The sequence below is a fragment of the Pezoporus occidentalis genome, unplaced genomic scaffold (genome assembly GCF_034315485.1).
Source record: "Pezoporus occidentalis ecotype Australia unplaced genomic scaffold, CSIRO_AGI_Poc_V1 ctg36, whole genome shotgun sequence".
Classification (NCBI taxonomy): domain Eukaryota; kingdom Metazoa; phylum Chordata; class Aves; order Psittaciformes; family Psittacidae; genus Pezoporus; species Pezoporus occidentalis.
This window is the reverse complement of record NW_026915591.1, coordinates 4827885-4855338: the sequence shown is the minus strand read 5'-3', so window position 1 is coordinate 4855338 and position 27454 is coordinate 4827885. Positions and strand designations below refer to the sequence as shown.

The following is a 27454-nucleotide window of genomic DNA, read 5'->3' as shown; positions in this document are numbered from 1 at the left end:
CAGGTGGGTGTTTCTGCAGATCAGCCCAGAGCAACTCAACCACCTACAGCGACAAATTTGTTTTCCCATAGGTCTTTGCTCATCTGTTACTCTACAATCACCGTTTTCAACAGCAATAAGGTCAAGAGGCAGCCTCAAATTGAGAAACTAATGCTTACCCTGTCATAGTTGGAGTGTAAAAGACCATTGCTGCAGTTGAGCATTGTGGGTAGGAATATTACATACAATTCCTCCTCCATCCTGAAAACAGAACAGCTTACCATGGTTTCATTTACCAAAATGCAAAACAGCAAAAGTGTTGTCAGATAGTGGATAAGCATCTGCCCATCCACTTCCTCCATTTAGATAATTCAGGAGAGGTATCAGATGCTTAGTCCATCAAACCCCAGGTGCAAGAGTTTTACAGAAAGAAAAGAACAGAGTAAACCTTTACAGAAACCAATTAATGTTTTTTCACTCCAAGATCCTTAAATGCAAAACATGAGCAGCGTTTCAGCTGTAAAAACTGCAAGACTTTTCTATGGTAGGATTTACAAACATTTGTCCTGGGCTCAGCAGTAGCAGTCATTTTTCTCCTTCTTAGTAGCTGGTGCAGTGCTGTGGTTTTGACTTTCAGCCTGGGAACAATGCTGATAACACCGATGTTTTTAGTTGCTGCTCAGTAATGTTTATTCTGACCAAGGACTTTCTGAGTTTAATGCTCTGCCAGGGAGGAGGGGAAACTGGGAGGAAGCAGAGACAGGACACCTGACCCATACTACCCAAAGGGGTATTCCATACCACAGCACATCATGCCCTGTATATAAACTGGGGGAAGTTACCTGGAAGGGCTGGATCACTGCTTGAGTGGGGCTGGGTATCGGTCGGCAGGTGGTGAGCAGTTGTATTCTCTTCCCTTTTTATTTTCCTTATCATTATTATTATTGGTGGTAGCAGTAGTGGTTTTGTGTTACACCTTAGTTACTGGGCTGTTCTTATCTCAACCCCTGGGAGTCACATTCTTTCGATTCTCCTCCCCATCCCTCTGGGATCGGGGGGGAGGGGGGGATTGTGAGAAAGACTGCGTGGTTCTGGGTTGCTGGCTGGGCTTAAACCACGACAGTTCTTTTTGGTGCCCAATGTGGGGCACGAAGGGTTGAGATAACAACATCTGACCGGAATGTGTCTAATCATATTTGTGATAAGCATTCATTGTTCCGGATTAATAGTCACTTGTCACAATGCTGATTTATTGGCTCTCAAAGTTGTTGCTCTTGATCTCACAGTTTCAGCATGTCGTACCTTACTTACAGCTGCTATTTGCTGTCTCAGTGTTTATCAGCTGGGGGGCTTGGGCTAAGGTTCTTGTTTCACTATACTTTATGGTAATGACTTGTAATACAACAGACTCATTGATCATGAAACTGCTCTGGCTTGTGTTCCCAGTGTGGTCACCACCTCTATACTTTGTGAGGTATATAACAGAATTGTTATATTACACATCCTTTTTCCCCTCCTCTGGTGGTCAGCCTATGAGTGAGACATTCCCACACACCCTAGTGACAAGTACAGCAGCTACTCAAAGTCTGACTACAACAGATAACACAGCTACTCCAACTCCAAGCACAGCAGCTACACCAACCCCAGCGACAAGTACAGCAGCTACTCAAATTCTGATCGCAGCAGACAGTGCAGTTACTCCAGCTCCAAGCACAGCAGCTACACCAGCCCCAGTGACAAGTACAGCAGCATCATTTGAGAGTTCTGAAGGTTTTGAATGGCCTTTGGGTACCCCTGAGACCTGCCTGCTGATTGTGATGAGGATCAGCATGTTGGCACACATACAGACTGTGTTTTATCCACAACCATTTCGTCTGATCTTGAAAGTTAAGTGGAGTCGTGCTTAGGTCTTGTCTAGGGTTAGACCATGATATAGGAGGGCCAAGAGATTTTCCCCAAGGCTGGACGGTCATGAGTGGCAGGGTGTATGGGACAGTATGGGCGAGCATCTAGTCAACTGGGCCCCTCCAGTGCTTTGGAAGCACTGGAGATGGAAGGCAGGTGTATGGAGTCCCCAAAGACTCCCCAGTTATCTTCCCCTGTTATTTCCCTTATCTATTATTATTGGTGATAGCAGCAGTGATTTGTGCTATACCTTAGTTACTGGACTGTTCTTATCTCAACCCGTGGGAGTCACATTCTTTTGATTCTCCTCCTCATCCCTCCAGGAGTGGAGGGGGGCAGGAAAGTTGGGGAGTGAGTGAGCGGCTGCGCGGCTCTGAGTTACTGGCTGGGCTTAAACCACGACAACAATCCAGACCTGTATGAGGAGGCACTACCATTAAACTTCTTCCTGCAATACAGCGGAAGTCTCAAGTGCAAGAGTTAAAGGAAACTGAGAATATTTCCACTTCCGAACAATTCCAAGTTCATTAAAAAATTGCTTTACACAAGTTTCAGAATTCAGCTAAAGGCTTACTGAAGCTGACAGTATGCCAGAAAGGAAAAAAAGACTGATTAATATCACAGGATCCAGACTCTCCCACCCACCCATGGCAGAATGTGTCCAAAACCAAGCCAATCTGTTACAGGAAACCTCATCTTGAACACAAGAATCTCCTCATTCAACCCCTTATGTTTTCTATGGGTTTGTTTTTCAGACCACAGAATAAAGTTATCTGAGGTAGGAGTGCTCTGGAGGCTCTTCCTCAGAACTTCTACTCCGAAGGGTCCATGAACACTAAAATATTAATCCTACACCTAATTTTGAATTTCTTCCCTGACACACACCCAGTGGAATTTCACAACTGGGATGGCCAATTTCAGTTTACGGTATTTTTTTTATACTCATCTCCTCACAATCTAGGTATAATCTTTGCTTTGTCCAAATCTGTTTGACTGCCTTCTAAATTGTTGTGGTTTAGACCCAACCGGTAACTCAGCACCATGCAGACATTTGCTCACCCCTTCCCTTCTACTCTGAAAAAACACAATGCATTGTGAAATCTTCAGGGCTTTTATTTAGAAGGTACTATAGCAATAGCAAATATTAACCATAGTCCTATAGGTTTTAAACTATGTTTGAAAGAGAAAAGTGTCCTTAGATCAAACAAAAATGCTATTGCATACAAGATGGCTTCACTGAACTTCACAGAATCATGGAATGATCTGTGTTGGAAGGGACCTTCGAAGACTGTTTAGTTCCATCCCCCTGCCACAGGCAGGGACACTTTCCACTAGACCAGGTTGCTCCAAGCCCCATCTAACCTGGCCTTGAACACTGCCAGGATGGGTCAGCCACAGTTTCTCTGGGCAACCTGTGCCATGGCTTCACCACCCCCATAGTGAAGAGTTTCTTCCTAATATCTAATCTAAATCTCCCCTCTGTCATTCCTCCTTGTCCTGTCACTACAGGCCCTTGTAAAAGTCCCTCTCTGGAACTTATCGTGATTGTTCCAATCCCATTTTTTCTCTCCCATGAGTAAGCAAAACTTCTCAAGATACATTTCAGCTCAGATGGTGGTGGTGGTAAATACCAGATGTTAGATAAAAATATAGCCTTAATATACTGCTGCATTGTCAGGGTGTCATGGTCTCATATAGCCAAATGCTAGCTGCACTTTATCTAACACATCAAAAAAGCATCATTATTGCAAAGGAGACAAGCTTGCCAGGTGTTCTGTTTTTTTAAGTCCTACTGGCAGTACACTGGCATACTGCCTTCAGGACAAAACTAAGCTTTTGGGAAAGGATTTCAAAAACTTGCTCCAAAATGAGACCTCATATTGTAATGGATTGCCAAAATGTAACTTGCAATTTTAGCTCCACCTTCCTTAGTCAGCCTGCACAGCTTTGCTTCACAAGTATCCAGATAATAAGCAATCTGCTCTTGATCCTTCATTCAAAGTACTTAAAGTGATTAACAGATCTGCACACGGATTGAGTCCGGGCTTTCTGCATGCAGCCTTTACCCACCTTCTGTTGGGTACTCTGCCGTTCACTTCAGTAGGGCTGCACCTTTACTCTTGTGCACCACAAACAAATATTTGAGTGTTTCATAAGATCCTTAAGAGCACAGAATTTAAACCTCACTCAAAATTTCATATATTAGAAGGAAAACCAAAGAACACAAATACTGTCCCTAGTAACATGCAAGTATTTCCCCCTTTTTATTACTAACCATCCAGCAACTACACATTAATAAAAATAAGACACCTTGGAAGCAAAAGCTTTTTAATTACTGAGTGCACATGAGAGTTCAGCAAATCCACCAAGCTGGCCAACTGTCCTCCTCTATCAACCTAGAGGAGGTGATGGACGTGGCAGCACAGCAGTTCTTGGATTTTAAGCTGTGCAGTTCACTAACTCTAAAGAGCTAATGCATAATGGGGGAGGGGATAGGAAAGGCCTCCACAGCCATGATATATTTAGAATCAATCCTTTCACCTTTTTTCAGCCAAGCTGATAAAAGTCTTACCATTTTAGTGATCTGGTACAAAACTCACTGAACGCTCCTGGAGAATACTCAGGTGAGTTTCCTAGAAAATGGAACAGCTCTGGTTTCAGACTATATCCTGCCATACTGCTTGCACTGGAACAACCTTCCAGCTCAGGCATGGATTACTGTACTCCTCATAATCAGCTAAATGCTCTAAGGAAAAAATATAACTTCATCTGTACCCGACACAGTGCTTAGCCAGACCATATCAGTTTGAAAGCTTGCAACAAATAGAAAACTGTATTAGGCAACAACAAAAAAAGGAAAGAGATGAGCAGAATTGCATGAAAGACATACATTAATTGTTGCTCAAGAGACTGCTTGAAAAGGGATTTAATAATAATGCTGGTTCAATGGGAGCCATTTCCAGGCAAATAAAACCATGAAATTCATGATGACAAAAGTAGCGCAAACTGTTTTGCTTTGGCTTCAGCTAAGACATCCCTGTGAAACAGACAATAACACCAAGTACTATTCATTCCTGAAACAGGCTGGTACTCCTCAGTCTAAAAGGTAAGGAAGACAAAAACTTCACAGACAGCAGCAAAAACCACACCAGAAGCTGAGGGAGTTTTTTGGTGATTTGGTTGGTTGGTGGTTTTGTTCTGTTTTTTAAATCAGATGTAACTAAAAAACCTTAAAAAAAGGACAAGAAGTGTATTTCCATTCATCAGAACAAATATTAAAAGGGCTCTGTGATGCACAGTCAACACCAAACTAGATGACAACAGTGAAATTCAGACTTGATTGAATACTGCCAAATTTTACCTTAAGCTGAGCAGTACAAGATGCCAGCTGCTGAGAAAGAGGGCAGTCCTGCACTGTTGCACATGAAAGTCCATGCAAAATAACAGCTCATGCAGTAAAGCTATCAGAACACTGTTCACTTTTTGATGTGTTAGATTTCTGTTACTTTTCTGACTCAGCTTTCTCAGTGATCACTAAAGTGACTACACAGTACCCTGGTGAAGCATTAAGAATATCCCCCAGGTATCAGATGACCATAATCATATCAAAACCACACGCTATGTGACTGATTACATCAAATAAGAAAAAGCAAATCAATAAATCCAAGGGCAAGATTGAAAATGCTTCAACAAGCAGAATTAGGCATATCAAGTTCCATTAATCAAAGTTATGTGACTTCCTTATTTTCAGGATCCTTGGACAATGCAAAATGAAAACCAACTAAGGACTATTCTCTCTAACATTTTTTCCCAGGCCCATAGTCAAAGAGGATGGACCACGCAGCCTGGTTCATATACATCCCACTGCCCTCTTTACAGCAAATATCCATACTACCACTTTATAGTACCTCGAGAACCCCCCAGGAATCCCCAGTTTAAGCACAGCAATTGTTGTGATCAGCAAGATCTTAGTGATAGAAATATTTACCTGTTACTAGTAAACGGAGCTATTGGCACAATGACTATCATTTGCTACACATCTAAACAGTAAGTCTATAAATCAGCAAGGTTGAAGCCATGCTCACATTTTAAATGAAGGTTTCAAGTTGTAATACAAACAAGCAGACCAAAATGGTTAGAATAAATGCTTGAGTAATATGACAATGCTTTTAGAAAGCAAAGTGGAAGGGCTGTGTATGGTAGTAACCTGAACAGCTCATAGGAGGACTGTCCATCTTCAGGGTACTTCCTTCTGAAAAGGACCCTGAAGGATGCTGCACCCTGCTGCCATTACCACCAGAACAACCCTGCTACAGGCTAGGACCCAAAGATTCACTGCTGCACATGTGAGTCCTCTTCTCTCTGATCTTAAGAAACATTGATGAAACCAAAAAACATCATTATAAATCCTTATACATTGAGATAGTTTCTCTTCTAAATGCATGAGGTTCTGTTACTATTTCTTCTTCATATCTGCAAAAAGTTCAGGTCTGAGGAATACTGAAGTGACTTTTCCATCAGCAGTCAGACAATTAAGAAGCAATTATCTGCTATGCCAGTGAACTCTGCCATCCTTCTGGAAATCTAAGTCACACCAATCTAACTGAAACTCTCCTAGAACAAGAAAATAAACATGTACCAAAAAGCATCTACTTAAAATCATGTGCTATATCCTGTATTCTTTCCAACAGCTTAAGGCTTTCCTTGTCTTGTCGTAAGGGAAGAGGCACCATCTTCAAAATGGGTTTAAATTAAGGAAACCATCTTGGGTGATGAATCATCACTTCAAAGAGCAAGAGTGTGTTTAACTTCTGATGCTTCAAAAGTGAGGTTGTTTGCTTTGGGTATGTTGAAATTCTGAAGAAATTGTTTGATGAGAACAGAAAAACTGAAACTGCTGACAAAAATCTCTCAAAATTCAAATTAAGATAATTGACATGGGAGAAACACCAATTAAAAAAAGGGGGTGGGGGAGCTGAAAAAGTTATTCTAGCTTCCTGGAAATGCCATAACAAGGCTGTTCTCACTCGACTTGCTACTTAGAAATTTCAGAAGAACGCAGATTTATCCCAGCTCTGTCACAGATGGTCAGACAGTGAATTCATGGGAGCAGCACAGAGATGCCTTGGCACACCTCCTGCATCATGGTGCTTAAGTCTCCTCGTATCTGTTCTATGGTTCCATATGCACAATTTCGAGAACGTGCTTAGTGTCATAACTCTGGGTTATTTTGTTCTTAGGAGCAGAAAAGAACCTTGCAGAAAAAAAAATATGCAGTGGCAAAAAGACATGAAAAGGGTATGAGTTAGGTTTTTAAAAGTAACAGACACAATTTCACTTCTTAAAAATGAGAAGAAGTCTTTCCATTCTTACCTAGGAAAACAAGGGATTCCATTTGTGAAATTGTCATTTTGCTATTTGGTGTGGGCAGGAGAACACCAAAGCACTCTTGTGGACATCAAGCATGTTCCATGAAGTCTTTCTGACTTGCAACTAACAGTGAAGACATCAACACAAAACCAAACCACTTACAGGAGATGTATTTTCATTTTGCAACTTTGAAGAATCTACTAAAACATACTGGAAATCAGACTGCAACATGAAAGCATCTGTCAAACCTCTCAGAGCAAAGTAGTTGCACTAATTCATACAAGCTAAGAAAAAAAAAAACACACAACCAAAAAAAAAAAAAAATCAACAAAGTAAACTGTCACTCTACTTTCGTGAATTCCTGGGTCTCAACAGCCTAAAAATTGTCATCACTTTCAGGTATAATATCTTCATTCTGTTCCACAAATGTTGTGGCATTACTGCCTCATCACATGCAAAAATATACTAGTTATTTGGATTTTTTTAACCACAATGCAAGTGGTCAGCATATCCACACAAAAGGCTGATACTCTGGGGAGACAGAGAAATAAGCAGAGTAACCAGAACTAGGAATTATGCACCATTAGCAATATTGTATAGCATGCCCATAGCATCAGATAATTGCCCGAGGGCAGAACCTGGAGAGTCATCTTTAGTCAGCCATAGGAGTATATTCAGGCTGTTTGAAAGGCTTGATTTCTACTCCACACACATTTTAACTCTAAAATACATACATAAATAAATAAAAAGGAAGTTTAGTGATTCACCACCAAAAAAATAACTATCCTCACATTTTTAACACTTTCCTCTTCAAGGGCAAAGAGCCACCCAACTAAGGCCGGATCAATTATTCACCCAGTGTAAAACATTCAGATCCAATGCCATTGAGATAGTTTCACTATACTTTACATAAAGCATTACTCACACTTGTCTAATTGCCCTGACAAAGGAAATCCATTCTGATAGAAGGTACAACATTGTGGAGTTAGTCAGCAAATTACACTGAAGTACCAGCAGCAGCAATAATAGTGCAGACTTCCAAACTCGTCTGCCAACATGCTTCAAGCAGACCCTGGAAGAGCTCTCCTCTACAACTAATATGTTTACATTAGGTACTTTTCCTTCTGTGTAAAGACCAACAGAAGAATGTCAATTATAAAAGGACTGGGAAGTGAATACAGCAACAAGGAATGAGATACCTGATCACGTTATTGAGATTGATATGTAAATTCGAGTTCTGTGTTGTCCTTGGGTTGGATGTGAACTAGTCACAAAGAATTCCTGTCTCTAAATTCTGCCTATACTTTAAAAATAATAATAAAAAAAAAAAAAAGAAAAAAGGGAACAAGGAATATTTTAAGTCTTCGGAAGAACTGTCCAGAGACCATGTGAAGGTCAACTCTATTAGCACTTTCATGAACAGAAAAAAGCTTTAACAACTGCATAAAATAAATAAGCAAAGCTACAGCAGAGTTTGAATTTCTTAAGAAAGCTAGAGCTTTGAATCTCAGGACACCACAAGCTTACCTCGGTGATCCAAAAAGTAGGAGAGGTGAATGTCTTCAAAGAACAAGAAGGGAAGAATCACTGACTTGACCGAATCAGAATTGTTAGGGTTTATTTTGAGCTCTGTCCTTACCTCTTTCTCTGACCTTGGCTATGCCACTTCGCTGTTAATCTTCTGTGCCACTTTGTGGAACACCAACATGGTGACTTTTATAAAGCACTTTGCTAAATGGCATGAACACCTTCAGCAAAATCTTTCAACATAGTGCAAATAACAAATGTATTTTGCTGAGCCAGTCAAAAAAAGCAAATATGCTTTTACTAGTTCTCTGCAGCATTAGTTAACTGGCATTATTCCTATAGCAATGCTGGCATGCCTAACATTGACAGACACATAGAAACAAACAGAACCAGCTTCATTATTTACAATTCTTCACTAAAACCAAAAAGACTGCCCCTTTCTGATCCTAAGCATTATATACCAAGCAACTTTCTCTGGACATAAACTAAATTCAAATTGCAAGTAAGAGATAAGAAGAAGGAAAACTCTAAGAGCTGTACTGAACATAGTGATTTGACTTCAGCAGGCATTCCTAATGGCTTTTTTCCCCTATAGGTCAGCATTTAGATGATTTAGGAGCCTTCACACTGGGAGAGGCCTACTACCAATTCCATAACATAAGCTCAGTGAAGCCAACACGCAGCTGAAGAAGGAAAGGGTAGCAATCACCAGATGAAGGGAAGAAGCCAGAGAGGATTCTGCCAGATTAATTTTTATATGGAATAAACTGCATCTCTTAGAATCATAGAATAGTTAGGGTTGGAAAGGACCTTAAGATCATCTAGTTCCAATCCCGTTGCCATAGGCAGGGACACCTCACACTAAACCACGCGACCCAAGGCTCTGTCCAACCTGGTCTTGAACACTGCCAGGGATGGAGCATTCACAACCTCTCTGGGCAACCTATTCCAGTGCCTCACCACACTTACAGTAAAGAATTTCCTCCTTATATTCAATCTAAACTTCCCTTGTTTAAGTTTGAATCCGTTACCCCTTGTCCTCTCACTACAGTCCTTAATGAAGAGTCCTTCTCCAGCATCCCTATAGGCCCCCTTCAGATACTGGAAGGCTGCTATGAGGTCTCCACGCAGCCTTCTCTTCTCCAGGCTGAACAGCCCCAACTTCCTCAGCCTGTCTTCATACGGGAGGTGCTCCAGTCCCCTGATCATCCTCGTGGCCCTCCTCTGGACTTGTTCCAACAGTTCCATGTCCTTTTTACGTTGAGGACACCAGAACTGCACACAATACTCCAGGTGAGGTCTCACAAGAGAGAGTAGAGGGGCAGGATCACCTCCTTCGACCTGCTTGATGCAGCCCAGGATACAGTTGGCTTTTTAAGCTGCAAGCACACACCCCCAAGCCCTTCTCCACAGGGCTGCTCTGAATCTCTTCTCTTGAATCCAGTGCCAAAAGAGAAAAACTTATCTCCCTACAGAGCCAACAAAGTTTCTTCTGGGTTGTTATCTTTCTTTTGTGTAGTTATACAGCTGACATATATGAATTGGTAACACCACTGGAACACTCTCCTACTGAACAACACTGTCAACTGAACTGACAGCATAAAGGATTTCAGGGACTCTAAAAATAAATCACAGGTGTTCAATTTGTTCTGTAATGATCTTTACGTACTCATTTCCTGATAGCACTCCCAATGCAACGAAGTGGGCAACCCTCAACTTGTAAATTTTACAATAAAAATCTGCCTCCAATGAACGTAGTACTTAAAATGTACAGGCCAATCTTATTACATGCTAAATGCATTACTATTAAACTTAAAGTCATGATAATCAAAAGGAGGGAAAAAATGAAGAAAAATGCTTGAACAGACAAAATGTCCACCTTTTCATTAGAGGAAAATGAAAAACAGTTTGGAGAGTGCTTTTTGATGAGAATCTCAAGAAACAGACACTTCCTGGAATCTTCAAATAATCTCCTGAAGCTCAGCCCTTTACAAGATGAAATTGCCTTCCAAAGCAATCAAAATCTTATCTTCTTTATCATGCCATCCGAAATGCTGAGAATCATTCTAAGCATTGTTTTGCTACCTCCTACTTGAGTCCACAAAGCTGCAGTAATTCTGATTAAAAAGGGTTTTATTTTCCTTCCATATCCTGGTGGTAATTTTAGACTTGTATTCAGGTGCCCAATTGATTTATTTTACCATTTAAAATGTAACATAGCCTTCTGAGAAGTTTCATCATGAAGTACAGCCTTTATGCATTCTGTATCTGCCAAAATACAGGCAGATGTCTGAAAGCAGGTCTTCAGTTCTCCTCTATTCTAGTAGAAACTTTGATTTTAAATAAGGCAACTCTGTTCCTTCCCACTCCCCCATCTTACTCTCTGCCTCCCAAACAACTCATCCCGCAGCTTCAGATGAATAGTGCAGGTCCCAGCTGGTGTTGAAGGCAAAATGAGATGCATGAGAATCGCTATCTGTTACTAAATGTAGGTAGTACCAATCAGAAGATCAATACAGCTGATGCTGCAATGACAGCTCTACAGTACTTCTAGATGTTTAGTACATGAAAGAAATGAGTCTGCACGAATCTTTCCTAAGTTCTTGCAAGCAGAAGCTGGTCCTTCTCCAGAGACACGTTACAATCTATCTGTTGGTCAGTGGGTAACAAAAGTAAATGCTAAAGACTCATAACTACAGACACAAAGCTAACAACAAAACCTGATCTCAGTTATCCACAGATATTGAGAAGACTAAGTAAATCAGAAAAACACTGAAAATGCAAATAAAGCCATATATAAATCACAATGCAAGTGCACACTTAGCCCACTCACCTTCACAAAACTAGTAAAAACCTTTTCATAGAAAACAGAGGAGAGAAATTTCCAAGATGCTTACTACATATAAGGGATTGAAGCAATGCAGTGACAGAGTACTCAGGAAAGACATGACTTGGGCAGTCCAAAGTTGTTTATCATAACAAGTTAAGTCTATCTGCATCTATGGCTAATACATGCATTTGGGGACAATAAATCCAACCAAACAAAAAAGACCATCAGTTCCCCTCACCCCCTTGCCCCCTCCAAAGCTCTTACCCTTGTCATAATCTAGTATTAATGATACTTGCTTTACAGATACACCCAGAAAATAACATGTATTTTCGAATGTTTAAAATAGTACACATTTTTTAAAATATCTCTTCCACCAGACAGCACAGAATGAAGAATTCTGTATTGCCAAACTAAACAGCTGTTGTAATATGTCAAGCCCATATCTGAGGCTACTAATTCATCTTATTTCAAAAGAGGGTTACAAACCAACGCATTTTCCTTAAAATACCTGAAGTCCTTCCCTCCACTACCAGCTCCTACCTTTATTTAGTTTCCCAAATATAATATTGCTTGCTGCAGACTTAGTTGGACTAGAATTTTCCTATAACCATCATTTCTGTACTAGATCTGATGGTATCTTTGGTCAAGACCACCACATAAATTCTCTACTTCTCTCCTCCAAACAGGATGTCTTTGAATCCTTCCACAGGCATTCCCATGCATTCTTCCTCTCCCTTTATTTCCTCCCTCCCAAATGAGAAAAATTCTACTAACATATTTAACAATACCTTCAACTTCTCACTGACAATTTACAGTGCAGAACAATTACATACTGCTGATTCACCATGACAAGAGACATTTACTCTTGCTGCTGACAGTACAGATGTTTTCTAGCATCCATATCTGTGTCTGGTTAGTGGCACTGTGCACTGGTGCCCCTCTAGTTGGGCTGGTTCTCTGGTTGACGTTTCCCTCTTACAACAAGCAGTATCTAGTGTAAATAAAACAGTGAAATACTGAGAGCTAGCAGCTTTTTATTTTAAAAATAACTTTCATTGTAAACCTCAAAAAATGTTCAGACAACATTAAACAATAATGTCTTAAGAGCCTGTCAGCAAAATAAGCAAGTAAATATTTTCTTAAGTAAGGAGAAAAGGTGCAACACTTGGAGGGAATAATTTATTACTATTCACAGATACAGCCAGTCATCCATTAACCAAGCCAATCAATCCTTCATTTTACAGCATTTATCCATATGCCTGTATATACTGCCATCTGTAAGGGAACTATTTAGATATTAGTAAATATTTTATAGACATTAAGATTGCCTTATTCTGAAAAAAAGGAAACTTTAATAGTGTAATAATAACACCATAGAAAGTAATTTGAAAGCTCTCCTAGTTCCTAATTTCAAACTCACTAATAAAAGAGTTATAATAGTTACTTTTTTTCCTTCATAACAAACTATGTTCACTGCCCCAAGATTTGAGGACAAAAAAAACATAGAAGGATTCTGCAAGGCCTGGAAATTTACATGATTGTAATGGTTAATGCTAGTTCTAGTGAATCTATTTAAGATATTAAAATTCCCATCTGTCAGACCTCTTTGCTAGATGTTACTGCCCTCTAAGCAAAAGAGAATATGTGCCTGCATCCAAGCCACCCAGTTCCTAGCATCTTTATTAACTCAAGCCATAAATTAAAATTATACTAACATACCTATCTAAACCATTGCAGCCAATATGCAGGTACAGGTTTGCTCTCACCAATAAGCCACAGACAAGCAGAGAGAAAGGCTAAACAGCTGTGCGCAGGTATCAGGAAAGGAGATGATGATCTTCAAACAACTGCAGCAGTTTGCTCCCACACTCATCAATAATGTTCGGTGCATGTGTTTAACTTCAAGGCAATTTTAACTTTAGGAAAACAGACACACTACAAAAACAATACCCAAGTGGCAGACAATAATGCTATTAGTACTACAGAATAGTCGTAATTATGGATATTTGCCATAATTTCCAGAATAGTAACTACCAAAGTGCAGTCCCCATGCTCTTAACGGGTCAGCTTCATCCCATGTAAAGCAGCACAAACAACAGCTGAAGTCCTCGGTGTGCAAGGACATTTCATTTACCTGAGTTAATGTTTCTGTCAACACCAGCTCTATGAGGGATAAAGAAAGATCCAATTCAGAAGGGATGGGTTTAATCTCCCACATGGAAAATAGGCTTGCATCTTATCTATACAGCAAAATCTACCAACTAAAATGAAAGCATTCATCTTTCCAAAGGAGCATTTATCCTTCCAAAAAGTGGAGGGAGAGTAAACATTTTAAGTGCAACAAGACATTTCAACATACAGGAGACTGCTGAAATGCAATAAAACTGAGACACTGTGTATATATATATATATGAACTACTAGAGAAGTATGTCACATTTCCAGCTGGTCTTCCATCCAATCATTTAAGTTACTTCTACAAAGTGAAAGCATTTACACATTTCCAATGGCCTGTAACACCATATGTAGAAAAAATAAACCCCTCTGGCATTGAATTAGAGGATACAGTGGTTCACAAGAAAGGATCACCAAGTTAACATTACTGCCCTCGTTCTTTGTACAATTTCTTTCCAAAACCGTATCCCAGCAGCCTGGCTGCTCACTGTGTAGCACTTACTGTTGCTGGACTTCAGGTCACGGTGAATTATGGGAACAATTGCTTCCTCATGCAGGTAGTTCATTCCCCTTGCAATCTGTACTGCCCAGTTCACTAGTATGTCAGGAGGTATCCTTTTACCAGATAACACTCTATTTAGTGATCCACCACGGGCAAACTCCATTATTAAACAAAGATTAGGTTCCTTCAAACACACACCCCTCAGGGCAATGATGTTGGGATGCTTTAACATTGCAAAGAGCTTGGCCTCTTGGCGGACATTCTCAATGGTCTGGCTGATGTCCTCATCAGGATCATAGCGAGCTGCCTTGACAGCAACCTCATCTCCTATCCATACAGCTCGATACACTTTTCCGAAGCCCCCTATGCCAATGATTTCCTCCAGAACAAGCTCTGAGAAGTCGATCTCCAGGACTAGGGAAAGAGGAAAAAAAAAAAAAAAGTAAACATTTAGCAACTATGCAGTCTGAACCTTGGCTCAGCTGAAGGTCCCTGTTGCCCAGCCTCACCCTTGCGGGAAGGGCCAATTTTCACTCCAAAACAATACAAGTGAAAGCAGTAGTCCCTTCTGACAATCTTACATTGACAAACAATATGGTAAACAGATCTTGCAGTATTATAAAACCTGTATGAAGTACTCACTGTGAATGGTGATGAATTTGACCTAATGTTGGCAAATGACACAATAAAATAGCCTCCTCTTACCACGCTTAATCCCTTCTAACACTGACAGCCCCTCAGTGACATTACAAGATTCCAGAAAAGTAAGAACACCCACTGACTTCACTATACAGTGCTTAATGCAACACAGCTAAAATTTAACACAAAAAGCATCTGCTCCTGCATTTGTCCCTTATTTGAATGTCTCTTATTCAGCTGCCACTAACAATCTTTCAGTCCTTCCGAAATCACGCTCATTCTTCTACACTTCTACAAGCATAGCAGATTCATTAACCAATTCTGGCATTACTGACACTAGTGTGACAAACAGATGGATCAGACCACATATTGCTAGCTCTGCATACTCAGGAAGAAAAACCTTGTTTTGATTAATGCCCACTACGTTTGCATTACAGAAACTATATGAAATAACAGAATCGTAATTTTCCATTCCCATGCACTCACAGCTATACTTTACAGGCTGTCACAGTAACTGATGGCTCTGTGGTGTTGTGTAGTAAAAATATACATATGCAGATGCCTTAATTCAGCATATAAATTTCATCTGGAGCACAAGTGGTGAGGAAATGAACCCTGCACAACTGTACACAGTTTATGCTCACAGATGGCCAAAAGAACCTATTCAATACTGACAAATATAGAATGGGAAATCCACATACTGACATTTACAGTAGTGGTAGGCCACTGGTGAGACACCATTGATGCTATTCTCTCTGACAAAAAAATACCATAATGCCAGGATTTAAGCAGAAATTCACCAAGACTTTTAATACTTTCCTGCATTTGAAATGCCAAATCTGACATCTGTTCCTCTACTTTGTCTAGCAGAAAGGAAATTAAGTCTGTAATGGACTTACTTGATGTAGGTATTAATACAGAGTACTGCATTATATTACTGGGTTTTCTAGTTATCGATTGTATACACAGAACTCTCGACTGTTTTCAAAAGAAATTACACAGTCATACAAGGCAAGGGAGCAGGTCAGATTCCACTTAAATAAAATATTTCCCTTACTCTATTTAAATGCCTATGTAAAAGTACAAGACACTGTCACAAAACTGTATGGAGTTGATACAAACAGCTGCAGACTTCTGGGGTTTTATGACTGAGTTCTATCTTCCCTGAACATGATTTGTAAAAGCCTGTCTTACTTTCATAGGTCAGTCAAACCTATGAGCTAGAAGTTGACTACATCTGGGGATTATATCATCAACCTTCCCATGCAGTACAGCCAATACACACACTACCTTAGCTAGTGTAATAAGGATGCCTGTGCTCTTTTTCCTAGTGTTCCATGAACACCAGATTAATGGGAAGCTAGACAGAATGCTGACCAGGAAAGTCTTCAAAAGGAGAAAGGGCCCTTTCCAGACCAGAACACAAGAAGAATTTGTCTGTTCCTGTGAGTACATCTTTTGGGTAATGGTCTGAACTTCAAAGATTTACACAACAAAGAAGGTTGCACCCCTATAGCAGCAGCCTTGGTGTTCAAATGCTCATAAACTATAGATTACTAGAAAAGATGAAGCAGAAGATTCTGACTGGAAACACTGAAATTACAGAACAAGACCATAATGACACTAACTCCACAAATGAGACTACTCTGCCACTGAGAATACACAAAAGGAGCTGCTCTGGTATTTCTCACAGACAAAAGAGCTAAAGAAATCAGATACTGAGTCCTACACCTTCAATCAGAATTTCAGCACCGGTAGAATGCTAACTTGCTCCTGGGGACGAGGACAATTAAAAGACAGCAAATGAACAAGCATATGAGCCACTATGCCTGACAGACAGGCCATTCCCTGAACTCCCGACACACAACACTCGGGTGGTATTCACACGCAGTGCCTTGATGTATCTCATGGATTCAGGAGGCACTGAAGACACGTAGAGCAAGCACTTCCCGCTGGCTCAGCGGGGCACCGGCGCGGCGGTGCTGAACGGACAGCTCCGGAGCAGAGCGCAGCGCGCGGCCCTGCCTGCACCGGGACCCTGCCTGCACCGGGGCCCGCAAAGGAAAACCTAAGACCTAGCAAGCAAAACTCTTTCTGTCTGCTGTGACCCCTTTGCTCCACTTCAGCAAGTGTGGACAGCACACCTGCCGGGTGCACAAATTAACTAGAGCAAATCTGGAAGGTGAAACTGCTTCCAGATGGAGTTTAACGTGTTACACTGCAAGTTTTGCAAAGAAAGTTTTCTTTTATCTGCAATTATGACCTTAGCTTTAATTTGAAAATGCATGTTTCTTTAAGGCAGACCAGCCAGCTTACCCTCAGGGGTAGCTTAATCAGAAAACAACCCCTCATCCTTACAAGAGTTTTATTTCATTTTTGGAGAAGGTTTTTAGGGCTCTCTGTGCTGAATTGTTTTTTTTCAGGTTTGGTTGTGGGTTTTTTTTTTTCTTTCAGCTTCCTAGTTATAGAGCTACATCAGTGCATAACATACTTGTTTTTCTCCACCCTTCTAAACAGCCTAACCGCTTTTCTAAACTCCTTTTTAATTTGGAAGACCTGCCTTACTGGACTGTAAGGGAAATGGAATGTTTAATATGCATGTTTTGCTTTAGAATTTAAGAACGGAAGTGCTATCATTCCTCTGAGGACTGACAAGGAATTACAGAGCCTGTAAACCATGAGCCAGTGGCCATCTTGGCAAGTGCAAAGTAGGTGCTGTTTAATCTGCATTTATTATACCATACAATTAAGCTATTTAATTCAATCTGTAGCATGCAAGAGCCCACAGCACAGATGAGGGTCATTCAAGCTGGCCCACCACTGACAGCCTTAAGAGGCTACTTTGATCATCCACGGTACCCTCACTGAGGTTAAGATTCAAGCACGCTACGTGAATGGCTGGAAGACAGCATGCAATTATTAGTTATAGTACTACAGCTCTCAGTGGGAACAGAATCTCTAGGACTTACACTCCAAAGCCTTCAGCAGACATGAAATAAACTTTAGGAAAGCAATTAAAATTAGCTCCTGTGCCACAGTGCAAATCTGGAATGACACCTTGCTTAACTCCTGCAAAACTTCAGTTCTTCAGAGCCCAGTAAGATAACAGACAATAAGCTTGTTAATCCAACAACTATCAAACTAACATCACCAGCTCTAAGAGTAGGTATCATTCCTTGCAAAGGGTTTTTTAACATCAAACTTCAATCCAACCAGCTTTATCCCCTGTCCAAATTGCATTGTTTCTTAAAAGCAACTACTTTGGCATACTAAAAACTTACTGAGGAGCAATAAATTCTACCGTCATGAACATATGGTTGATGAGTTAACAGAAGTAGCCTCGTCCTGCTGTGCCACTAAAAGGGTAAGATAAGAATAAAATGGGAAAATGCAACTTGACAACTGTTCCTGAACTACCGAACCATAGCAAGTGCAGTAAGGCAGGAGAATCCAAAGCCTGCACCTAACAGCCAAAACAGGAGGGGAGCTGAGGCTTCAGGAATTTCTGTAGAAATGGTTCTCCTAACTATCTCAAAGGCAAAACCTAATGAGCATTCACAGTGCATGGGGGGAGGAATAATTTACCTATGCTAGTACAGCATGAATGCAAGCACCACCACTGCCCAGCCTAGCCCCTGCACAATCCAAAGGCCAATACTATAAACCGCTGAGGTTTTACCTAAATGTTTTCAATCAGAACACAGAGTAAGACAAAAGCTATTAGTTGTATTCCTTGGAGATATGTCCTAGATAGGATAAAGCATCTTTTTACTCCTTTTCCTTTCTAGAAAAGCCTACTAGTCTGAAGATTTTTCTCTGCCCCTCCAAAATAGGCTTTACTCTTGCCTGAATTGTCAATAGAGATAAACAGGATCTAGAAACAGTCATTCCACACTGTTTCTCTTTCCACAATTGTCCATAGTGGCTAAAACAAATGTAGAGATGAAACGTCCCTATTCTCTGTCTCCAACAAAGGCTTCAAAACTGCACCGAAGTTCACAGAAACAAACCGATCCCTTTGTGCCTTCAGTATCACAACTTAACCAAGCAACCCTCAGGTAGGCCCAGATATCCAAACTTGGATAAAACCCATTCACAGTATTTATAAAGAACTACTAAGATAGCAAAGGACTAGGGAGGAACCTGGTAACACAAGCCAAGTAAGGAATTTTTAAGTCAGAAATAATGAGCTTTTGGTTAGGAGAGAGGAAGATACTGAACAAGCATTAGCAGTGAAACAACACTGCATAAAGCAGTGGCTTCCTACTTACACAGCAACCTCTTTTTGAGAATATTATTCCTAACGGGGTGTCAGCAGAGCCCCCGGTGACACCACCACCCCCCCACCCCCCCCCACACTGCTCAGCCGCCAAGCTTCTTCCACTTGGTGAAGATTTCTCTGTCCCTGCAAACACAGCACTTAACAATGGGAAACTGCTCCCGGCGCCAGCGAAACGCTAACGCCTGAGCGAGGGTCAGAAAGGAAAGCCGGCCCTGAAGGCAGAAGGGCACTGGAGCAGCAGAAATGCGGCTGCGGGTGGGAAAGGGAAAGGACCGGACCACCAGAGTGGGAAGGGCCGAGCCGCCGCATCCCCCCTCCGCTCCCACGGCAAGGCCCACCGCGGTGCCCGCTGTACCCTACCCCATCGCCTCGCCGCGGCCGCTCCCCACCGGGCTGCTCCTCCCCCCCCATTAGCGGCGGTCCCGGCTGCCGTCAAGGAGCTCAGGAGGGTCGGGGCTCTCCTCCCACCCCATCCCATCAGGTCCGGCTCCCGCCGACCCGGCCCGGTCCCGCCCCCCCGGGTCTCCCGGAGTGCCGGGACCTGGTCTCCTCCCCTCTCCTTCCCACCGGGAAACGGCGAGGGGCCACGCCGAGCCCCCCCGCCCCGGGCGCAGGCCGCCTTACGCTGTATAGCGGGGGGCGGCGGGTATCGGGCCCGCAGCTCCGGGCCGCCCCCCTGCACGCCGCTGCTCACGTAGTTGCTGGGGAAGATGCCGACGCGCTGGTCGATCTTGCCCGTCCACCAGCCCTCGTCACCGGACACGTGCGAGTCCCTGGACAGCACCTGCACCACGTCCCCCGGCCGCAGGCTCAGCTCGTCCTCGCCGCACGCCTCGTACTCGAAGACGGCGGTCCAGAGCGGCCCGTCGCCCGGCGGCTCCCCGCCGCCCGCGCCCTCCTGGCTGAGCTCTGTGAGGGGCTCCATGGCGAGGCTGCTCCATAGGGGGAGGCGCCCGCGGCTGCCGGGCAGTGCGGGGGGCGGCGGAGCCGGTACCGCCGCCTATTGTTCATGCGGCCCAGCGCCTGGGGGGGTGGTCAGCGCCCGGTGCGGGGCCGCCTCAGCCCGGCGCGGGAAGAGGCGAGGGCAGGCAGCGCGTGCCGCCGAGCCGCCGCCGGGCCTCCCCCCTCGCCGCCTCCGCCTGCCGCCGCGGCCGCGCATCCCGGAGCCACCTGACTCTCTGGCAGCTTCGGCGGCGGGAGGGAAGGGCAGGGCTCCGCCTCCTCGTCGCCATTGGCCTCCGCTACCGCCCGTCAACACCGCCCTCACCTGATTGAGTGCTCTCGGCCGCGCCCCCGTCCCGCCCAGCAGCTCGCCTCTCAGTCTCGCACTCACCGGTGTCGTCCCCCATTGGTCACCGCTCGGTCAGCTTGCGCTTCCCATTGGACTCGTGTCAGTCACCGCCCCAAGCTCCCCCTTCCGCGCCGCTTCTCATTGGCTGAGGAAAGGGGCATGACACGGGAGAGGGTCGAGGGTGGGCGGGATTCCGTGGGGGTGGGCAGCGGGAGGGGAGGGTATTGCCCCCGACCCGCCGCGCTCTTCGGCCCGGCCCGGCGCGGCCCGGCCCATCCCAGCCCGCCCCAGCCCGGCCCAGCCCAGCTCGGCCCAGCCCAGCCCAGCCTTACCGGGACAGTCCGCTGCTTTGCCGCGGCCCTGCGCCCGCCCCTCCCGGGCCATCGCCGCGGTTCTGCTGCACGCCGAGAGACCGGCATAGCTGCGGTTCAGCCGGATGGAACGGGGGCTGGGGTCGGCAAAGTCTTTGTTTTGTTACCGCGCGTTGTCCCGCGTCGGAAGCGCAGGTGTGGGTGAGGTTTGCAGGCGGTGAACACGGCGCTGGCCCGCCGGGCGCTGCCGGTGGGGTACACACCAGAGCGTGTTCCGCGTTCTGCTTGCTCCTGACAGCACAAGTGACTTGCTGCAGCGTGTTTACAGCTTATGGAGACCAGGTGGTGTGGGTGTGAATAGAACCTGCTCGTACTTAGTGATACCAAAAGGAGATTTTCTTACTATTTAGCTCCAGTTTTTACAATCCTCATTCATTTTTCAATAACAAAACAGGAATTAAAAAGTCTCTATTTGTGCTTCATGGTAATGAAGCCAACTAATGCTGAATTACAGATTCACAGAACAGTTTGGGTTTGAAAGGGCCTTAATGCTTCAACCGCCTGCCATGGGCAGGGTCACCTTCCACTAGACCAGGTTGCTCCAGGCCCCATCCAGCCTGGCCTTGAACGCTGCCAGGGATGGGGCAGCCACAGCTGCTCTGGGCACCCTGTGCCAGGGCCTCACCACCGTCACAGTGAAGAACTTCTTCCTCAGATCTCATCTAAATCTCCCCTCTGTCAAAATGAGAATCCCAGGTACCCTGGCCACACATGATGTCTTCCCACTTACATAAAATATTTGGCTTAGTTTTTCTTTAGCACATTAAAAATGGAGTTACCCAGTTATCTGCAAAAGGAGTTTTTTAAAAAAATTCTCCATTCCCTGGTGTTTGTTTTATGTTAAGTACAGAGTAACTGCTGCTAGTCCTTAAGATCTGTGCAGTGAGGCTCTGTGTCTATCTATCCTTGTATTAGCACTGTGCTAATGCACTTTGGAAGCACCAGGATTTAGGCTTTAAAAAGAGAGATGAAGATTTAAAGACTAGTGTGCTCTGAGTTTAAGAAGTCATTCAAAATCCTTTTTGTTGTTTGTGAAACATTTTAATTTGCTTGTCTGGTTTTTATGGGGGGGAAACACCTCCACTCAGCTGAAACTTAATACTGAGTATTGGAGAGAATTCTGCAGCGAACTGAAATTGTTAGTAAGTCTTTTTTTTTTTTTTTCCCCCAGACTTCACAGCCTTTATCTCTGATAGAAACCCAAAAATACCTTTTCTGGAAAGAGCTGGTATATTAATATTCTTATTTTCCAAATAAAGAGCAAAATACATGTAGTTGAGGTTGGAACTGGCATTTCAATGTGACACATGCAAGACGTAGGCATGCTGCAGCACTAGCTTTTAACTGAACCTAAGAAATGAGCTTTAGATTTTCTCCTGTATCTCCGTATCCCCTCTCTAGTAAGGGCAGAACTGAGGATGCATCCTCTTCACTACTCTTTTGTTACTTAAGGATGTGTTTTCACAATTAGTGTAAGCTTATCCAATATTACTCTGCTGCTGAAAGGGACTTTCCTGCCCCGTGTCACATGCTTGACCTGCTTTCCAGATTGCAGCAGACATGACTGCATGGCTGTAGAGTCACTCCAGCTCATTTATCTAACTGGAAACTAAGCCGCCAAGTTAAAGCAGCGAGTTCTCTATCAGCTCTTAGTTTGATCTGATTTGCGTTAGGACTGTAGGCACAGTTGTTGAAGCCAGCACCACATAAGGAAGCAGGACAGGACACGGAAAGGGACAGCAGACCTGGCTCTTCCAGCAACAGTCACTTACTTTTCTGTACAATTTTATTTAGGGGAAAAAAAATATTTTCTTATTTCACACAATGGGGAATTACTACTCTATATGCAAATACTGTGCCTTTAAAGTTGTATAAAAATTTGAGTGAGACATAACAAAATAGAGGCCTCGTGCCTTTCATCTGTTTGACACTTATTTTGATCATGCTGTAGAGCACTGACAGGTTTAAAGCAAAGAGTTGTATTGCCGATGGTGAAAACTATGATAGGAGAAAAATTACTCCTGCAGAGGCTCGGGCTGGCTGTTGTAGTGACCTGCCGAGACAGAACCCTGCCATCTGGTGGAACGCGTTGATACTGAAGTACTCAGCCAGCTTTGCTTCTCAAACACGTCTTGCTTGGGTTTTTTTCCTTCCCTTTTTTTTTTTAACATATGATGCGTTTGTTTCCACAGAGACGGTGTGACTGGCTCAGAATGCCCAGAGCAGCCAGTGCCTGCACCTGGGAAATCCTCTGAAAAGCCAGGATAGGATTTTCCCGTTCTCACAAACTTCTTTTGGCATCTTTTACCAGCAATCTCGGAGACTGGTTTCTGAATGAAAAGCTTTAACCAGATTGGGAAGGCTGTTCTTAGGATCAAGGTAAATAGAAGAGTCAGTAAATGTTAAGTTAGTATTTCAGTAACTGGGAAAGGGCAGAAGAACAGAACACTAAAGACTGTCTGCACATGGTCTGTGAAAGACAACATTTCAGTGTTTGCAAGATACATAAAGATATTTGAAGTGGTGCACACCTTTCTGGTGAACATACAGCCTAAATGCTACACTGAATGTTTCTTCCTTGTATATTTTCTAATAAGTCTGCATATTTTCCCATCATTATTCAGCAGATGTGAATAATGGGAATTAGATTATAAATATAACAGATCCAGTTCTCAAAGTCTGTGTCTGAATGCACACTTATTGCTTCCTAAAGTTTGGATATAGATTTTGTTATAAAATGTTTAAAAAGGAGAGTCCATTCTGCAAAATGCAGGTGATAATCTGAATGAAGTTCAGACTTCCTATAAACTGGGACCCTTAGAACAAGGATTTTAATTCAGGCTCATTTATGCATCTGCATTAAAAAAAAAAAAACAAACCAAAAAAACACAACAACAACAAAAAAAAAAAAACGAAAACCAAAACCCAAAACCCAACAACAAATTATTGGAGGGTAAACAAAAAGGCCAGTCTATCCCCAGGCCTTGTTTTAACAAGCAATGGAAAATATGCTGCTTATTCAGTTCCATTGTTCATATAAATTTAGGGCAATCATCTCAGTTTTGCTCTGTCTCTTCTAGATGTTTATGCATCCTTCTGAACCAGTGCTCTCTTTTTCAATGGATGCCTTTCCTCTCTCTTACTGGACTTCGCAGTTCTGTAACAACATGTTAGCACTGTGCCCATCCATAGTTATAAATCTACACTGGCTACTTAAATGTTGGCACTCCAGGCTCCTGGTCTCTGTGCTCTTTAGAGGGGGAAGAGGAATATTCAGAAAGAAGAGAAAGTACCAGAAGTACCAACACAGTCCAACTACACTGCAGTACTGGAAAACCACTGTACTTCCGATTACAGCTGCAGTGAAAGTACATTTCTATCAGCACAGTAAGAAAGAATAAAAGATAAAGGAGATGCTTCTTGGCACACCTGCTTAATGCAGCTCCTTTCACATCCCATGGTAATTTATATTCTAACTTAAATTAACCTAGCACTAATGCTCTCATGTGGCTTTCATACATTTCAGATATATCTCAGCTGTGTTCCATGATTATATTCACTGATATAACCATATACACCACTCTGGAGAGTTATCTCATGCCAGTAGACAGATTTGTTTGATCATTTACTGGTAATCTCTACTCAAACAATGTAAACTTTATGACAAATGGGTTCTTCTGTCATTAGAAATTGCCTCTCTTCATGGCTGTAAAGCTGGATTGTTTGGTTTTTCCCACTTAAGAACAGTACTATTTTACCAATATCACTTCATTGAAGGTTTGTTCTTCATGCAGGGGAGACAGGTAAGCCACTGGCAACAGAAGCTTTTTGAACTGTGCTTTGCTAGCTAGCAGTCAGGCTGCGAATCTGGGTCTTTAGCATCTGAGTCAGTAAAAGACAGAGCTCTACTCTGCTTCATAAAATATATATGCTAATCTCCCAGATGGCTATGTCTTCTTTCTCCATAGAGCAGACGACCTGGAAAATACAAGAAGACTGAAAACACTGGAGAGTGGAAATTTGGGCCAAAATCTGGGAGCTTCCAGTAAATTTTACAGACAGACTTGGCTTTTAAATTTAGTTTGAATTTGGTATGATAATAAATAGCAATGATTACATGACCATTATTACAGGTCACAGTATAACTTAACATGTAACATGAAGCATTCGTACACATATAAGCGTCCCTGTAAGAAAAATGAAACAAAGAAAGACTTTCAAATGAGACTTCTGCCTACACTTAAAAATATACAGTCAACAGAAATAATGTTTATGTTTGGCTTAGTAATGACTTAATATTTGCATACTGTGTATTATCTCAATCCACAGTTTTGCAAGCATGTGGAACAAAAATCTGACTTATTTAAATAGAGGAACTGGGATTAGTGCAATGCAAATGCGCCTACTGAGGTTCAGCAAAGATGCTATAGCAAACCTTTCGCGTTTCTGGAATCTTTATAGGTGCCAGTAGCCTTGATATTCCTTTTCATATTTCCTGGGAGAAGTGAAGCAGCAGCACAGTCCCCTTCAATGCCACAGCCAGCAGAGGGTGTAGCACTGACTCCAAGTGTTCTGCACTGCCTGAGGTACCTCAGCTCCCGTTTGAAGCCTTTTGCCTGAGGAATGACCAAGTCTCCCTTGTTTGTGAGGGCAATGGGGTTTTGTCTGGAATAACAAAAACAAGATGGAAAATGAGGTATTAGCTAGTCCAGGGTTTTGTTTAGGTTTTAAGTTAGTCAAAGCCTTTGGGCCAGTTACCAGGTTGCTTAAGCCACCCTTGAATAGCTTCAGAAACATGATGCAAAAATGAAGAATCCTGCATCTGAACTCAGACCAAAAATGCAAACTTTATTCCTACAACATGCAAAGGCAACATCCACTAGATACAAGCATTCATATCCAAATCATAGCTTTATACCTAATTCATAACTCTGCTAAATCTGTCATTACGAAGTTGTGGATGTAAAATAGATAGCCTTTCATTTGGAGTAAAGTAATCCATGTTTTTGAGATTGGGTTGATTGAGGTTGATTCAGGCTGATGTCTTTTTTCTCTAATTTGTATTTAGTAAATTAACTTACTATTCAGAATAATAAACCTCAATTTAAAATAAGACCAACTAGGTCAGTACAGTAGTAATTGTTCTTTTCCATGCAGTCTTAAGGGAATAGGCAACACTTGCCTGCTGTCTCCTTCTATTTGCAATCACAGTTTAAATCCTTAGCAGAATTAGCTAGAGGAGCCTCTTTCAGAAAATGTGTGGCTGTACTGAAAAATTTTCTGTCTTGATTTTGCCACGGAGTCTACTCTTGCCTGGTGACTAAGTTCGATATTTCATAAGGCAAATGGAAGGGGATTTCCTTGTACTTAAATGGAAATGGACCTAACTCTGTTTCAATCTTTTAGCTGTGGGCAGAGAGACACACCATGTTTTTTATTACGATGCCATCTCTTGGTATTGGCAGCACCAGATCCATAGACATCAGCCAGAGACATCAACCCACTGAGGAGGCATTTCATGTTACTCTATTGCAACCATCTCAAGGAGCCTGCCTTTACACTCTGGAATTAATTTGCATTATCTATTTACTTTTTTTCTTCCCTTTCCTGCACTGGTAGTCCCAATTGCTGGGTTCTGGTCTTGCATGCTGTTAAAGCACTGCACAGTTCAGTGTAAAGCTGAAGCTTTTGTAGAATGAAGCATGATTCATAGTGAGCCTACACAGATCAGTCCCAGACTACAGACCGGTGAGCCTCTTTGACTCTAAATGGTACCTGAGCAGTTTTCAGAAGATAACATTAAACATAATTAACTTCTGAAGGGTACATCCCTCCTCCTTTCTTATGGTGTGATATTTCCCCTCCAAATTATGCTGCTGAAAGGGCCTGTAGGAATAAGACCTATTAATGTATGAATGACAAGCTTTCTGCACATATATAAATCGTCTATATTTGCTGCTGGTAGAATCTGAAATTTCATATCACTGAGTGGGAAGCTGAAAATCTCAGCTTTGATACCAAAAGGTCTCAGGCAAGACTCTACCTACAAGGTTTATGGACAGATAAGTAATAATCAGATATTTCTTTAAGTGATCTTTGACCCCTATATTCAAAACAAGTAAGACACTTGGCTTTACAGGAAGAGCAGGTGTGAAAAAGAGTGAAAAAGAGTCACAGGAAAAGGTTTTGCCATTCTCAAGATTCATTTTTTTAATCTATTTTTCTGTAACTCGTGTCAAGCTAGCTGGGAACAGGGTAATGATGAACAAGCACTCATAGAATGAGCTACATAATTCACAGCTTTAATGCTTGTTAAGCATCCACCTCAAATTCATGCAGCAGAGCCTTTCCGTTACTCTACAACAATATTTACTCTCGTTAGACTCCATCGTGCTCCTACGGGAACCTAGGAGGGCAGAAAGCAATAACATAAGCAAGCACCTCCCTGGGAGTGCAGGCAGGTACCCTGTGGGACTGAAACACTGAAGGGAACCCACCATTTTCTAATAAGCTTCATGAAAACCTAGGATGCATTTGCCTATATTATTCTAATGCATATGTAAAATATGTTACAGTAAGACTAAT

General features: G+C 42.5%; 1 protein-coding gene and 1 long non-coding RNA gene across 4 annotated transcripts in view; one reads left to right on the top strand and one right to left on the bottom strand.

The window, feature by feature from the left end:
- MAP3K9 (mitogen-activated protein kinase kinase kinase 9) overlaps positions 1-20341 on the bottom strand; it is a 57717-nt gene extending 37376 nt beyond the window's left edge. The window contains exons 1-2 of the mRNA XM_062630858.1: positions 19832-20341; positions 14287-14700 (exon numbers count right to left, since the gene is read on the bottom strand). Of these exons, the coding sequence (XP_062486842.1) occupies positions 14287-14700; positions 19832-20132 (715 nt within the window). The 5' untranslated portion in view covers positions 20133-20341. The remainder of the gene's footprint in view (positions 1-14286; positions 14701-19831) is intronic.
- A 652-nt stretch (positions 20342-20993) lies between these two features.
- On the top strand, positions 20994-26193 carry LOC134169903 (uncharacterized). Of its 3 annotated transcripts, none has more exons than XR_009967066.1 (3): positions 20994-21004; positions 23062-23248; positions 23950-24582. It is a non-coding gene; the product is annotated as an uncharacterized LOC134169903 (long non-coding RNA). The 3 variants fall into 3 exon arrangements; XR_009967067.1 differs by lacking the exon at positions 20994-21004 and adding an exon at positions 25331-26193 and having other exon boundaries at positions 22059-23248; positions 23950-24329; XR_009967065.1 differs by lacking the exon at positions 20994-21004 and having other exon boundaries at positions 21975-23248.
- The last annotated feature ends 1261 nt before the right edge of the window (positions 26194-27454 follow it).